Here is a 17,402-nt window from a genome sequence, read left to right as displayed (position 1 = left end):
CCGTGAAATAATTATGTCCGGATTTTACTTACAGAGACTCTGATAGATTTTCGGGATTTTTTAAACTAGAAATTAATTATTTCGTGCTTTTTTTTGTTCCAGGTACCTCTACGAATATTGCACCAGCTACTACTACACCCACTACAAGTGCTACGACTACTACTACACCCACTACAAGTACAACTACTAAACCAAAGTTATGCCCTCATTCAGGTGAGTTAAGCAGATTATCCATGAATAGTGTAAGAGGGACCAACGCTCTCCTTGTAGTTACTGTTCTTAAAACTGTGTAGGTGTTTGCTTGGTGCAGCAGTCTGCAGAAAGAGTGCACGAGTAAAGAGAATATGATAAACTTGTTGTAGGAAGAGAAACGAGAGTGTCCGAAGTGATGGCGAGAACCGGTGAGTGTTCCATAGCTGAGCGACGTATCGTAGCCCCACACGCGAACCGGTGATACTATCACGTGGAAATAACTGTAGGCTTGTCGTGGGTTCGACATCCCTCAAGGTGATTCCGTAGCTCCTGAGTTTTGCACGAGACAAATATCTGGGTGTGTACATTTAGTACCTTTTACACGTTTATGGCACTTTCCTACGGTGACGTTATCTGAGTTTGTGCCATGTTGTGTGGGAGGAAAGCAAACAAGAAACTACCCCATAGGAACCACCAGGGATCCATTCTTCCTTACTTCTAGTTTCCAAGTGAAATGCAATACATCCACAACCTAGCAAACAGCCCCCATGATGTGCTGAACTCTGGATGTAGGCTCGTCTCTCTCCTCAGCTTCTAGATGATGTAAGGGAGCTGCTGACTCCAAGTATTTATTTACTAGCACTGTATCCGCTCCTCGAACAGCAGATTGCAATGGAATACAAGTCTTCTCCAAGAATTTCCGGCTCCGTTCACATAACAGTGCTGAATGTGACAGAATGGTTATGGTAAGTAATTGAAACTCGTGTCCATGCAGTTCTTTCCAGCAGAACTCCTAATGGAGGTAAGCATATTTAAATAGATATCGGCAGTCCGGTCAACATTACATTTCTCAAAGCATGGGCACACTTGAATTACAAGTAATTGCGTTAACGCTACACTACGGTACAGTAAAACACTGTGACTGTGACTGTAATATCCTATTAGAATTTAGTGTGCTTATTTTATTATTGTAAAATATTTGTGTAGTACTGGTGTAGTAGAGGTATCTGTAGAAACTCATACTGAAAACTCTGTTCTTGTAATTAGGTTAGGCTTAATTGCAGTTTGGAATTGTGTAGTTCTTGTGTATCACTTTCGATATTCAGTAATTAACAGCAGTTTTGATCCTGTTACGGCTGTAGGTAAAAAATAGAGTAGTAGTGTAGTCGTAGATTAATTACCTTATTGTTGTGTGATCTTTGAGTACTATCCCAGACAATATATCCCTCCGTTCATTTATTTTTTGTAAATAAGTTATTTTAATTTTTAATTTCATTTTCCCCCGTAAAGAATGGCTAAGGAGCGCGTGTGTACGAACTGTGGGTGTGGCGAGGCATTGAGGGGTATGAGGGAGGAGTTGGAAAGTTTGAGGGAGATAATTAGGATTCTCACAGAAGACAGGAAGGAAGATAGGACTCCCTCAAACAATGTACAGGTTACAGTAGGTGTACAAGAGGGAGGGGAAGGAAAGGGGGAGTTGTAGAAGACAGGTGGTCTAATGTTCTAAGGGGAAGGAGATTGCAGGCTAAGGGCTCTATTCAGGATCAGAATTCAGGACAGGTGTCTGTGCGAAATCGGTACGAGTCACTCCAGATAGAACAACAGAGGGAAAATGACGGAGAGGGAACTGATGGTGTGATGTGTGGAAGTAGGAGGAAGGGAAAAGATAGGAAAGGGAAATGTAGAGTACAGGATAGGAAATGACAGGTGGAACAGGGTCATGGGAAGGAGAAAAGGGAGGAGGAAGTAGCTTCTGCAGCTATCAGGAAATATAGGGCTGTCCAGGAGGGGAGGGGATCAAATGAGGTGGGTAGGGTTGAGGCTCTGGTCATGGGGAATTCCATCGTTAGACACGTGGGGAAAGTGTGTCGAGGGAAGGGAACCAGGGTAGAATGTTATCCAGGAATAAGGTTGAGGCAGATGATGAGGAAAGTAGAAGAGAGGGAGGAGGGGAAGGAGAAAGTGGTAGTGTTTCACATTGGCACCAACAACGTAAGGCAAGCTGATATAAGAACCAACATAGTTTTAGATGTGTGAGATCTGGTAAATGTAGCACGGGTGTAGTTTAAGAAAGCGGAGATTGTTATTAGTGGAATACTGTGTAGGAGGGATACTGACTGGAGGGTGATTTGGGATTTAAATGAGACTATGGAGTGGGTATGTGGGAAACTGGGAGTGAAATTTATAGATCCTAATGGGTGGGTAGGAGATAGGGATCTGCGCTCAGATGGCCTTCATTTAAACCACAGTGGTACGTATAAGTTAGGAAATTTGTTTGGAAGGGTAATAGGGAGGTACATTCAGGGAAACATGGTGGCCTAGGGAGCGGTGATAAGGGAACAGGGAACTGGAAATCAAGTAGGGATGACATAAAATTGTTAGTGTTGAACTGTAGAAGTATTGTAAAGAAATGAATATAATTAAGTAATTTAATAGATATATATTTACCAGATATTGTAATAGGAGTTTAATCATGGCTGAGAAATGATATAGTGGATGCAGACATTTTCTCACGGCACTGGAGTGTGTATCGTAGAGATAGGATAGGAATGGTGGGAGAGGGAGTGTTCATGCTGGTGAAAGAAGAATTTGTAAGCTACGAAAAAGTTAAAGATGAGACACATGAAATTCTAGGTGTAAGGCTCATTTCTAAAGATAATAGGCAACTTGATATATTTGGAGTGTACAGATCGGGAACGGGTAGCACTGACGCGGATTTGGAATTATTTGATAGGATGGACAGCTATGTGGGAAACGACATGGAAAGAAATGTGATTGTAGCGGGAGATCTGAATTTGCCAGATGTCAATTGGGAAGGAAATGCGAACCACAGGAAGCATGACCAACAAAGGGCAAATAAGTTAATATGGGAAGGACAGCTGACTCAAAAAGTGGTGGAACCAACCAGAGGGAAAAATATCTTGGATGTGGTGCTGATAAAACCAGATGAGCTCTATAGGGAAAATGAAGTAATGGATGGTATTAGTGATCATGAAGCTGTTTATGTGGTAGTTAAAAATAAATGTGATAGAAAGGAAGGTCCTAAAAGTAGGACTATTTGGCAGTACCGTATGGCTGATAAAGGAGGCATGAGGCAGTTTCTATAAAGTAACTATGATCGGTGGAAAAGGGTAAATAAAAACGTAAACAGACTCTGGGATGGGTTTAAAGAAATAGTTGAGGAATGCGAAAACAGGTTTGTACCTTTTAGGTTGTTAAGGAATGGTAAAGGCCCACCTTATTATAATAGAGAAATAAAGAGACTAAGAAGGAGGTGCAGACTGGAAAGAAATAGAGTTAGAAATGGCTGTGGAAGTAAGGAGAAATTGAAGGAACTTACTAGAAAATTGAATTTAGCAAAGAAGGCAGCCAAGGATAACATGATGGCAAACATAATTGGTAGTCATACACATTTTAGTGAAAAATGGAAGGGTATGTACAGGTATTTCAAGGCAGAAAGAGGTTCCAAGAAGGACATTCCAGAAATAATTAATGAACAAGGTAAGTGTGTATGTGAGGATCTTCAAAAGGTAGAAGTATTCAGTCAGCAGTATGTAAAGATTGTTGGTTACAAGGATAATGTCGAGATAGAGTAGGAGACTAAGGCCAAAGAAATGAAATTTACATATGATAACAATGACATTTACAATAAGATACAAAAGTTAAAAACTAAATAGCGGCTGGAATTGATCAGATTTCTGGGGATATACTAAAGACAATGGGTTGGGATATAGTACCATATCTGAAGTACTTATTTGATTATTGTTTGGTCGGAGGAGCTATACCAGATGTATGGAGAGTTGCTATTGTAGCCCCTGTGTATAAAGGAAAGGGTGATAGACATAAAGCTGAAAATTACAGGCCAGTAAGTTTGACATGCATTGTATGTAAGCTTTGGGAAGGCATTCTTTCTGATTATATTAGACATGTTTGTGAAATTAATAACTGGTTAGATAGAAGGCAGTTCGAGTTTAGGGGAGGTTATTCCACTGAAGCTCAACTTGTAGGATTCCAGCAAGACATAGCAGATATCTTGGTTTCAGGAGGTCAAATGGACTGTATCGCGATTGACCTGTCTAAAGCATTTGATAGGGTGGATCATGGGAGACTACTGGCAAAAAAGAGTGCAATTGGACTTGACAAATGAGTGACTGAATGGGTTGCTATATTTCTAGAAAACAGGTCTCAGAGAATTAGTGTAGGTGAAGCTTTATCTGACCCTGTAATAAGTAAGAGAGGAATTCCTCAAGGCAGTATTATTGGACCTTTATGTTTTCTTATATATATAAATGATATGAGTAAAGGAGTGGAATAGGAGGTAAGGCTTTTTGCGGATGATGTTATTCTCTATAGAATGAAAAATAAGTTAAAAGATCGTGAGCAACTGCAACGTGACCTCGATAATGTTGTGAGATGGATAGCAGGCAATGGTATGTTGATAAACGGGGATAAAAGTCATGTTGTGAGTTTCACAAAGAGGAAAAGTCCCGTCAGTTTTAATTACTGCGTTGATGGTGTGAACGTTCCTTTTGGGAATCATTGTAAGTATCTAGGTATGTATGTAAGGAAAGATCTTCATTGGGGTAATCACATAAATGAGATTGTAAATAAAGAGTACAGATCTCTGTACATGGTTATGAGGGTGCTTAGGGGTTGTAGTAAGGATGTAAAGGAGAGGGCATATAAGTCTCTGGTAAGACCCCAACTAGAGTATGGTTCCAGTGTATGGGACCCTCACCAGGATTACCTGATTCAAGAATTGGAAAAAAATCCAAAGAAAAGCAGCTCGATTTGTTCTGGGTGATTTCCGACAAAAAAGTAGCGTAGCGTTACAAAAATGTTGCAAAGTTTGGGTTGGGAAGAATTGAGAGAAAGAAGAAGAGCTGCTCGACTAAGTGGTGTGTTCCGAGCTGTCAGCGGAGAGATGGCGTGGAAGGACATTAGTAGACGGATAAGCCTGAGTGGCGTTTATAAAAGCAGGAAAGATCACAATATGAAGATAAAGGTGGAGTTCAAGAGGACAGACTGTGGAAAATATCCATTTGTAGGAAGGGGAGTTAGGGATTGGAATAACTTACCAAGGGAGACATTCAATAAATTTCCAATTGCTTTGAAATAATTTAGGAAAAGTCTAGGAAAACAACAGATAGGGAATCTGCCACCTGGGCGACTGCCTTAAATGCAAATCAGTATTGATTGATTGATAAACAATCACGAAACACGTTGTTAATGATGTCTCCCTTTTTGCTGCGCTATCAAAAAAGTAAAATGACTGCTTTGATCTTTCTGTAACGTCTCCGCGATGAGATATGGACACAGCATCTCACAGGTCTGCAACTAACAATAACCTCCCCTATTATCCTTTGTAAGTTGTCAGTCCACCCATTATGAATTGCGAATCCCCGAATTCTGTTTTAATATCCATAAAAATTAGATTATCCCCGACGATCCTAGATGAAACTAGAGGCAAGTATTTCAATATGGTGTTTAAGTTGTTACACTAGAGAACATGGCGTGTGGTATCAAAGCCCTTTGTCATGGCCAACCATAATGTTCCTTGCAGGTGACATTCAGCTGTTAATCATGTGAAACTTAGAGTGGCCTATAATCACAGCCGTCTAACGTTTTCTCAAGTAAAAGAAAACCTTTTGAACGTAAAGCGGATTTAAACTTTTGTCTCCTGGACTGGACTGATGTTGGTAAAAAAGAATGGCATTTTGTTCCTGCTCTTTATGACTCCTGAGGAATATGTAAGTGACAGTGGAGAAAATGAATCAAATTTGTAATGAACACTGAATCCGTATGATCTATTATTATTATTATTATTATTATTATTATTATTATTTACCAGCCAATTTCTCTATAATGTTTAAAAAGCAATTTTAGGGTTTCGTTTTTTTATGCACTGAAAAGGGACGTCAATGTGGATTTATCGTGAATGTCCTACTGCAGAAGTGTATTTTTTATGCTTTAAATTTCTTTTAGATAAAATATGCAGTTAAGAGTTAGAGCAAACACACATTAACTCGGAACATAGGTTTGAAATATGTTCATGGAATAACGACTTAAGACGTGTCTTTTGTGATTAAACATATGTACTAAATAAACAATATTTCGAGTTAAAGTAAATGCCTACTAACCCTGGGAAAGAATTATACTAGTGATATAACTTCAAAATAATAGCCGGTATATATGCGTGTTCGTTTGGCAGAGATTCTAAAACTTTGATCGTGTTTTTCTCAGAATTTCATTTTCTGACTTAATTCGTATGTGAACGAATGGAACGGAACTTGTAATTGCTACAACTTCTCTTACATCACATTTTTCAGTGAACATAACGTTAACGCGGATAACTGTTTATGTCTTCCTAAAGAGAATTATCCTTTGTGAGGACTCTAAAGTCACATTTACCCTATCACAGAACCCTGATACTTCATTTCGTACAACTGAGGATGCCATTCCGATAAGTGGCACAATATGTGCGCGTTTAGGGTATTCTATGGCAATATGACTTGCCCTTTGTTTTCTTTCACAGTATTCTCATAATTCGGCCTGAGAACGACGGTTGTTCCAAAGAGTGGATGCCGTTGAGCAGTGCTGATGTTCTCAGTTTTACTGACTGTCATGTATTCTCCTGTTTTCTTTAAGTACTCGTTTATTCCACACTAATGTATAACAAGGTCCTCGCAGGCCAACACTAAAAAGCTGCATTTTGTGACTAATCAAGACCAAATGAGGTAGAAATCCTCATAAATGCAGTGTTGCCAATCGCTGAGATTTAACTTTTAAAATATTTCAAAATAATGTCTCGGGTAATTTAACCAAAAGTTGTACAATTGATGAAGTTAGTAATATGTCGTTCAGACTTGTGAAATGCAATGTAGACCACATTCTAGTGGTTCTATTGCTTGCAACTATTGGAAATAGATAGCAGAAACTTTGCAGTTACAGTTGTAGGCTGATCTAGCTTTGACTAAACATTGTACGTTGGAGAAAAGACCACTCTAATGAATGATTAATGTAGATTTAGGTGGTTCCAGAGTTATTAATAGTGAACAAATGGAGGTGGCAACAAAACAGGGGAAATGCAACTAAATTCAAGAGGAAGTCATTAATACGTAGTGCGTCTTGCGTTATGTCTTACTGCGCTTGAAGACAGTGCCGCATGATTCGTACACATAACCGATCATCTTCAGGTAGCCATTTAGAGCAGTGGGAGAAGGCTGTCCGAGGAAAGGACACACATCCGACTCATAATTTGTTTTTATGTGTGATACCAATGTTTAGCATTACTTCTTGATAAAAGTAAAGTAATTTACGGAGATCGATGAAATTTCTCCCGAGGACAGTTAGGAAACGTAACTCTCCAGAGAAGGGGCAATCCACGTGGACAGATGTCACTATAAAAGCCCGAATCTGAACATAAATGAACAAGAATAGAAAATTATATTCTATACAATGTAAAAGAAATTTCAACTGAAAGTTAAGAATGGAATGCATTGTCTTAGATTCTCTTCTTTTAAAACAAAATCACCCAGTGGTTTTCGGCACCGCTTAATCATCACCACGTACCGACACTTTGCCTTCCGAAGCTCATTTGAGAAAACTAGTCAAGGGCCATAAATGATCGTGGAAATATGGAGCACGGATTGTTGATATTACACGAGCTAAACATTGCAGAAGGAAGTATGTTTAACTCTGAATCGTTACAAGTGAAGGTTTTCTTATTAGGTAGCATTTACGTCAGAAAAAAATGATCAGTTGATATATCATGGTTTTGTTTCATGTTTGTTCCCTGTGTGTAGAACTGGATCCAGCCCAAAGCAATGCATGCTGGACTGAACGTCACCCCTGGTGATATAATTGCAAATATTCTAATTCATGTCATCATACAATTAGAGCAGGTGGGTGTAAGAATTATTGGTTTCACGTCAGATGGTAGCCAGTAGAATAAAAGGTTATGGAAATCCTTAGGAACATTCGGCTACAAAAAAGAATCTAATATGTCCAATTTCCAAGTAAGTCAGCAGAAAACTGTGCAATTTTCTGATACGCCTCACATACTTAACTGTCCATGACCAAGTAGAGGAAATACGATGGTGATCTTGTTGATTATACATTTCATAAATATCCGGAATATGAAGACAGCTAAATAATCTCGAAAATACTCCAAACGTTCCAGCTTCTGAAATGAGCTGCACACATCAGTTTATCACGTAGATAGAAGCACGGGCAGTACAGTCCGCCTGTTGGGCAAGATAGTTAAGGAGTCCCGTTGGTCGAAACAATTTTCACCATCACAATTTTGGCCAGCCGGGTGGGAGAGGTGCTGGTATACACTAGATTGCGTACAACAGCCTGCACTCATTCCAAACCTCTCCACAGTGCTCATTTGGAGTGAGGGCATAGGACGGACGGCGAAGTTAAGCCTTGAGCAAATCGCTTGCTGCTTTATGACCGAAGTAGGCTGCATGTTGGCAGCGCGTTTCATCCTCTCCTTTTCCGCTTTCGTACATCACGTCCTTCACTTCAGCTCATTAACTCCTCTTCTGCACGCTACGGTGTCTCCTGCCCATGTCATGCATCGAAGAGTACGACAAGTAATGAAGGATCGTCATTTTCACTCGTAGGATGATCTAAAATACAAACGTGTGAACTAATTGTTAAATGTGATGTTCTATCTGCCCACAGGTTACCGACTGTTTGAAGCTTTCAACTGTTATAAGACGTACAGTGATAGGAAGAGCTGGAGTGACGCCAGGGAGCAGTGCAAGAGAGACGGAGGCGATCTCATGGTACTGGAAAGTGAACGGGAGAGAAACGAGGTGTTCCCTACAATGTTGCCGAGTGTGGGGTACTGGAACCCCTGGATGGGAGTTTACAAGCCCGAAGGTGAAGATCGTTGGGTGTCTGTGAAAGGTGAGTTCTCTCTAGCTCTCTTCTCCTCATGAATTACCGAATGTCGGACGGAAGACATTTGTCATATTAAACAACAGAAGCCGACATTTAGCTGTAGTTACCGATGTCACTGGCTGATGACCACACCGTATTGCCTATAATCAGGGGAAGAATGAATAAGTCTTACCCATAGAATCTCAGGCGGTAGACCGCTGGCCTCCTGAGACCAAATTGGCAGTTTCGATTCTCGCTCAGTCCGGTGGTACGACAGTCTCGTGTCGGTAGATTTACTGGCACATTAAATAAACCCTGATGGACAAAATTCCGGCACGTTGGCGTCTCCCAAACCTTACGAATGTAGTTACTGGAACATAAAGTGAATAATATCAGTTATGACTAAATGAAGGGAAAGATTCGTAAAGTGAGGGTATGAGGAAATTCATCTGTCGGATGGGGACGTAATCCTTGAGCAGACCTCTTGGTGTTCTTTGACAGGAGTAGGCTATGTGTCGCATCAAGGCGTGCAGGTTTATCACGGACGTCAACTAGAGAGTAGGACACACTGGGGTCGTGCTAGGGACATCATCATTGTAGAATGTTATGCTCTCGTTCAATTACACACCTCTTGTCTTTAAATAATTAGAAACTGAGTCCTGGTCTCCTCTACTGCTCTTACCCTCGATGGCTGACTCCGTTATTGTCGCAGGTAACCCATCATCCTCCATTCAGCTCACGCGACCCCAACACCGGAGTACCGCTTCATCCATGGAGCTTATGCATCACTTAGCATTTATCTTCTCATTCTGGGTACCTTCCTGTCATTGTTCCCACCCGGTGTTTCTAGACTTAATTCTCGTTATTGCAACGTATATTACAACTAACGTATGGACGAGATATCCAGAGTCCACAGGGCTTGCACTCCCACACAGCGAAGTTTTCCTGAAAACAGTCCGTTTCATCCCAGAGTTCACTGCATTAGCTTTGCTGCACCTTGCTTCCTGGGAGAAGTTCCAGTTTTGTATCTCCGGCCTGACATTCATTTCTCGGAACTTTCTTCTCCACTGACATGACTTCATTCTCGGTATTAAGAAAAAAGCAAAGACATCTCCGTACAGGCCATGAAGGGCATGGGAGTGGTGGAAGGTAAAGGCTTCCACTATTCGTAACCTCGGCACTTGATGGGGTAGAGTGGTTTGCTCTACGCCCGGCCGCCTTTGCCCCCAAGAATTAACCTGGTACTCATTTTTGATGTAGGATGAGTGAACCTCAGGGCCATATGAACCTCTGGAAGTGGAAATCTCATTTCCTAAATTTTACGACTTTCTGACGGGGATTCGAACCCACGTCCTTTCGGGCGAACCGAGTGCGCATTTACCGCCTCGGCCAGGGAGCCCCTTTATTCTTGGTAATGCCAATATTAATGTCGTACTCACAGCACCTATTTTAAGTTCCAAGAAATTAGACTGCAGGCTTTCAGCTCTGTCTGCCATTAACACCAAAATGCTTACGATATTTCCGCATCCCTGACGCTTTATACCTTCCAGCAGATGATCCTTGTAAACTATGAACAACAACATTGAAGATTGCAGCCATATCCCACCCCTGTAATCTTGAACCAAGAACTCATTCTATCATCAACGTTCAGTGTCAACATAAGTGAGTTTTATTGTTCCCAATAATCTAGGCTTAATCCCATATTCTCCCAGTGTGGCTGACATCCTTCCTTGAAGTACTTTGTCATATGCCTTCTCTAGATCTATGAAGCATAACCACACCTATCTATTCATATCATAGCACTTTTTACTTACTGACAAATACTGAAGATTTGACCATGAAAACCCCTCTGAGGTCTGAAACTACACTGGACTCATCCAACATAGTATAAAATATTTATTGGTTTCTCCCTCCAAAAATACCAGTGAACACCTTGCCCGGTGCTCAAAAGAATCGCCATCATCAGTGTCGTTGAAATATCTTGATAGTTCTAGCAGTCCTTCCCTAGCTTACACATAGCTGCAGTTACTTCTTTCGTCAAATCAGGAGGTTCTTTACTAACTTTCCAGGCTCTCCTTATTACTCTGAGACCTCGGTTGTTCACAACGTCAAGAAAAATATTTCCTCTCACATTCCGTCCACCTGTACCGTGCTTTGCTTGGAAGTACTATGAGTTCAGCAGATTAACTCAAAACATTATTTATTTCCGTTTTCCCTCCGTACCCCCATACACTGCCCATCCCTTTTCAACACTTGTTACAAGCATTTGATTTTCTCCTATCCCTTCCTTATTATCTCCCCTTACCGAAATATCATTATTTCCTAACTCTTCCTAACTCGCCCATTTCTACTTTATTTGTTATGTTTTCCCCATTACTGTGGGTCGATAGATTAATATCGAATACCATTTCGTTCACCTCATTGCTTCTAAAGAATCCTGCACTGTCAAAACTAATTGGAAATCCTTTACTCCCGCAGGCTTGCTTAAAATATTCTCAGCTCGGTAAATTATGTGAAGCAGGCTGCTAATCTACTTACACATAGTCCAAATGAGAGTCTCTCCTCTGACAGGTTAGCGACCTACGGTTGATTGTATAGTCCTCGCCTCTTGAGCACAAGGAGGGCCACGACGCAGAATACAGTATGTCCGAGGTGCCCAATACTACTATCGACTCAAGGAGGACCATGACTCAGAATATGTCCGAGGGGCCCAATACTACTCCCGACTCAAGGAGGACCATGACTCAGAATATGTCCGAGGTGCCCAATACTACTCCCTACTCAAGGAGGACCATGACTCAGAATATCTACTCCTGACTCAAGGAGGACCATGACTCAGAATATGTCCGAGGTGCTCAATACTACTCCCGACTCTCAGTACAACTTACTCGTCCCCTCAGTCGTTGCCCATAGTTCAAGTACTCGGACATGACTGCAGTCACTCACACGACAACAGTACCCTGGGCTCATGTTGGACACGAAACAGGTTCAACAACGAAGCAGCCGTCAAAAACGACTTCGAAATATTTCTCACCATGAGACGGTCGATCACCTGGGATACGGGTGTGAATGCTCCTGCATCGCGTAGGGGAAGTGAATTGCATTTAGTGATGCACATCCTATTTAATAAAAAATACTCGTCATGGAGTTCTCGTTGTGAGAAGTGTTACTACCAACTAGCAGCGTACAGGGTGTTTCTTGATCACTAAAACACTCATGGCGAGAAGAGGACCCACATGTGCGACGATAAGTATTACAGGTAAAGCTCGTAGACAAACAGCCCGAGTGAATAAGGATGTGTCGCTTCCTGTTTAAATGTACTGCCTGTCGTAATATTTTATTATTCTCTTTATAACCCTTCTTTTCACACACACCGCCAATCACCAGCAGCTGTCAGTTACTCCGATCTCTATTTATAGCTGACGTCGAGGTTTACCGATTTCTTACTAAACATTTCCTTATTTTCTGCGAATCACTTGAAGTAATTCGTGAGGCAGGGCCCAGAAACATGCTTACAATACCCATATTTCAATTTGCACGACTAAAATGTGCTTTTTGCTACTCGTTCGGATGGTCTCGAAAATAATATTTTTATATATAACGAACGGTTTTGAACGATGACGACCGTACGTAAATTCTGTCTCTGTTTCAGGATATATATGGCCATGAATTAGCTAGAAGGATACGCGTACCACCGTTATCACCGTGATTGATATTACTGAGCAGAGCCAGAGCGGGATTGTCTTTACTTTGACACGTGAAAATGTTAGAGGAGCCCTCACAGACTTTAAGAGTTCTAACAGGCAGCAAGCTACAACTTCTAGATTGCCAGATTACCAGGTCTCATTTACATCAGAGCCAGAAATTTATATACCTCCAAGATATTCATTTATCTCAGTCTCAAGTGCAGAAACGCAGTCCCGCGTTTTGTCGCATACTTTCTCATGTCTGATTGGTAGAATGTGTGGCCTTGTTCTTACCGTTTGCACTCAAAGACGATGAACAATTCCGTTGGGGATAAAACAGCACTTGTCTGGTTATTACATCCTCCTGAGACAATCAGGAGGTCATCTCTACTCTCTGGTGTGGTCACACAGCCGGATGGCCTCCCTGATGTGGGGAGAGGTGTTCTCTATTGCGTGAGCTGAGAACATTCTTGTGAGGACAAAGTGGAAACCAGATTTTGAGAAGTACCGAATGCATCTCACAGTGGACAAAGACCAAGTGTTCGTAAACCTCCGCTGAGAAACTCCTTGGTGTGTTTTGTACTTGAGTTTTTCAAATTATTGATGTAAATAAGGTAATCATATCTTCAGATCATCCCAATCAGACCTTGCAAATATATGGGTCTTATTGATCAGCAAATGTCTACAAAGCGGAAAATTCTCCGAGAACTGGTGGAAATCCTGAATAAAGACATTATATAAAGGAAAGGACAAGGCGACAATTGAAACTCATACCGAGGGATTGTAATAGTGTAATAGCAGAAAGACTAGAGAAATTCACTGGCCATCAAATATAACAGTATCACTTCGGATTAAGAAGGAAACGATCACCTTCACAGGCTATAAAATGTCTACAAGAAGACATCTGGGTGGCTTAATACACCCCACGGGCAAATACTGTACAGTCTTCGCAGGCTTTACAAGGGCATTCGACATGTTGGACAAGAACAGTATGGCCTCCATGACAGAAGACAAGGCAATTGTAAAACTCATAGGAAGACTCAGTAGTATAATTGGATGGTTCGGGCGCCAACTCCTCCGGGCTCCCAGGGGCCCCTCAGCCTCCCGCGGGATATTCGAATTTTGGCGGGAAATTTGAATTTTGGCGCGAGATTTGAATTTGTAAACATAGCCACGTGCTTTTTGACAGCTGTCATCGACAACAACGCATCGCTAACCTCACTGCTGCCATCTTGACGGGCCTAAACCTCAATGGTACCAATTTAACCTAACTAGCGCGAGATTTGAATTGGTAAACAAAGCCACGTGGTTTTTGACAGCCACGTGATTTTTGACAGACAACAACGCATCGCTAACCTCAGTACTGCCATCTTGACGGGCCTAAACCTCAGTAGTACCAACTTAACCTAACTAGCGCGAGATAAACAAATCCACGTGTTTTTTGACAGCCACGTGCTTTTTGACAGACAACAACGCATCGCTAACCTCAGTACTGCCATCTTGACGGACCTAAACCTTCGTGGTACCAACTTAATCTCACTAGCGCGAGATAAACAAATCCACGTGTTTTTTGAGAGCCACGTGCTTTTTTGACAGCTGTCATCCGCCATCTTTAAACTACAGAACATCGTGCTGCCCTCTTTATCGCAGTAGCTGCAAATTCGTCACCTGTCATCGGCAGTGCTGCCATCTTGGCGGGCCTAAACCTTAGTGCTACCAACTTAACCTCACTAGCGCGAGATTTGAATCGGTAAACAAATCCACGTGCTTTTCTGACAGCTGTCATCCGCCATCTTCAATCAGAGCACAGTGCTGCCCTCTTTAGCTACTTACCTTTGAAATGTGGTGGCGGATAATTTGAAAAATGCTTTTTGATAGCAGCCATCTTTGAGCACCGTGCTGCCCTCTTTAGCTAGATACCTGTGGTGGCAGACAATTCCACGTGACAGCAGCCATCTTTGAGCATAGTGCTGCCCTCTTTGTGGTGGCGGGAAATTCCACGTGCTCTTGTTTGGAAACAAACTCATGTGCTATTTTCTGTCAGCTGTCATCCGCCATCTTGCATCACAAACCTCAGTTCTGCACTCTTTAGCTAGATGCCTTTGAAATATGGTGGCGGCAATTTGAAAAATTCTATGTGCTCTTGTTTGGAAACAAAGCCACGTGCTTTTTGACAGCTGTCATCCACCATCTTTAATCAATAGAGCACTGTGCTGCTATCATGCGGGCAATTTCGTCAGCTCTCATCCGCCATCTTTAATCTACAGTGCACCGTGCTGCCCTCTTTATGACATGTAGTAGCGGGCAATTTGAAAAGTTCTGTTAGCTGTCATCCGCCATCTTTAATCAAGAGAGCACCGTGCTGCCATCTTTAGCTAGATACCTTTGAAATGCGGTGGCGGCAAATTGAAAAATTCCACGTGCTCTTGTTTAGTAAACAAAGCCACGTGCTTTTTGACAGCTGTCATCCACCATCTTTAATCAATAGAGCACTGTGCTGGTATCATGCGGGCAATTTCGTCAGCTGTCATCCGCCATCTTTAATCCACAGAGCACCGTGCTGCCCTCTTTATGACATGTAGTACCGGGCAATTTGAAAAGTTCTGTTAGCTGTCATCCGCCATCTTTAATCAAGGGAGCACCGTGCTGCCATCTTTAGCTAGATACCTTTGAAATGTGGTGGCGGCTAATTGAAAAATTCCACATGCTCTTGTTTAGTAAACAAACTCACGCGCTTTTTGTCAGCTGTCATCCGCCAACCTACATCGCAAACCTCAGTGCTACACTCTTTAGGTACATACCTTTGAAATATGGTTGCGGATAATTTAAAAAGAAAAATTCTACAGCAGCCATTTCTCGACGCTAATTGCACAAGAAGGTGGCTATACATGACTCCTTAAAGGTGCTTACGCAATATGGCCGCTATACATAGGTTCTTATGAGACCCCCTTGGGATGCTTGCGCAAGATAGCGGTTATACAAGGCTCCTTATGAGACGCCCTAGAGATGCTTGCGCAAGATGGCGGTTGCTCTTATGAGGCGGCTTAAGGGTCCTTGCACAAGATGGCTAGAGACGCCTTAAGGATGCTTGCGCAAGATGGCGGACGCAAGATGGCGGCTATACACGACTCCTTATGAGACGCCTTAAGGGTGCTTGTGCAAGATGGCTGCTGCTCTTATGAAGAAAGCTAGCTTAGAGGCTAACGTGTCATGCTAGTTCGATTCATTAAATTTGGGGCTTAAATGCAAAACGTTAAATATCTCGAAAACGGTGCATCGTAGAGCAAAACGGACAAAATTTTTCTGTCCAATACCTCGGTTCGCAGTACGAGGAACATGATAGCATAAGAAAAACATAGTCTAATGATGAGATCAACGGTTCGGTTCCTACTTAGGCCCTTTGGCATTCGCTCTGTTTTAGCTTGTATTGAAGAAAGTCTTCGTAACATGATCAGGTCTAGCTATGGTAGAGAGTATAACGTGCCGTGCAGGTTCGATTCATTAAATTTGGGGCTTAAATGCAAAATGTTATATATCTCGAAAACGGTGCATCGTAGAGCAAAACGGATAAAAAATTTCTACCTGATACCTAGGTTTGCAGTATCAGGAACATGATAGCATAAGAAAAACATAGTCTAATGATGAGATCGACGGTTCGATCCCTACTTAGGTCCTTTGGCATTGGCAGCTATCTAATTCTACAAGATGGCGGCTATACATAGCTTCTTATGAGACAGCTTAAGAGCGCTTGCACAAGTTGGCTGCTGCTCTTATGAGACGCCCTAGGGGTGCTTGCGCAAGGTAGCAGCGACAAGACGGTGACTATACACAGCTCCTTATGATACGGCCTAGAGGTGCTCACACAAGATGGTGGCTGCTCTGATGAAGAAAGCTAGCTTTGCATCGTGCAGGTATCTTTACAGCACTAAACCTCATACCTTTGAAATGTGGTGGCGGCTAATTTGAAAAATTCTACGTGCTTTTCTCTTAACAGCAGCTATCTTTAAACAATAGCGGCTATACATAAGCTGTTAAGGCCTCCTCTTATGTCAAGGCATAGCTCTATCGAACAAGTTTAAACCTGCATCGGGATAGCTAGAGTAAGCACGTGCTGCAGTGATGACGTCATTATGCATGTTTAGACTTGCAAATCACTAAAGAAACATAACAAGACTAGAATCGAACACTGCACTCTATGCCGTTAACTTTATCGTGTGATCGGAACATTGATTGAAGTGTTTAGAACATGTCAGGCGATACCTTTGTTCTAAGAAGATTAGGTTACCGCACATTCCTTGTAGGGCTAATAGGATAAAGGGCTAACGGGCTAAAGGGCTAGGGTGCCTCTCCTCTCTTTATCCGGGCTTGAGACCGGTTCTACAACTAGAGGCGAGTTAACACCCTAAGGAAGGAGGAATGTTGGGAAATAATCTATACGAATATAGTTTGTTTGATCAGTTCTGTGAGAAACATCACTTTTCCTGGTGCAAGAATCGCAAGAGAACCCTACTACATTATACCAGAGAATAAACACCAACACTTCTCTATGTGCATTTGTATGCTCTTATTAATTAATTAATTAAAAGTGCCCACATGTCTCGTCGTGAAAGTATAATAGATAGGTAGTGTTCC

At 41.9% G+C, this 17,402-nt stretch overlaps 1 protein-coding gene across 1 annotated transcript in view; it reads left to right on the top strand.

The window, feature by feature from the left end:
• Window positions 1-17,402, top strand: part of LOC136885887 (hemolymph lipopolysaccharide-binding protein-like) — a 98,963-nt gene that overhangs the window by 32,088 nt on the left and 49,473 nt on the right. The window contains exons 4-5 of the mRNA XM_068230631.1: window positions 103-213; window positions 8,884-9,111. Coding sequence (XP_068086732.1) covers window positions 103-213; window positions 8,884-9,111 — 339 coding nt within the window. The remainder of the gene's footprint in view (window positions 1-102; window positions 214-8,883; window positions 9,112-17,402) is intronic.

This window comes from Anabrus simplex, chromosome X, assembly GCF_040414725.1.
Source record: "Anabrus simplex isolate iqAnaSimp1 chromosome X, ASM4041472v1, whole genome shotgun sequence".
Lineage (NCBI taxonomy): Eukaryota > Metazoa > Arthropoda > Insecta > Orthoptera > Tettigoniidae > Anabrus > Anabrus simplex.
This window is presented reverse-complemented; position numbering and strand designations above follow the sequence as displayed.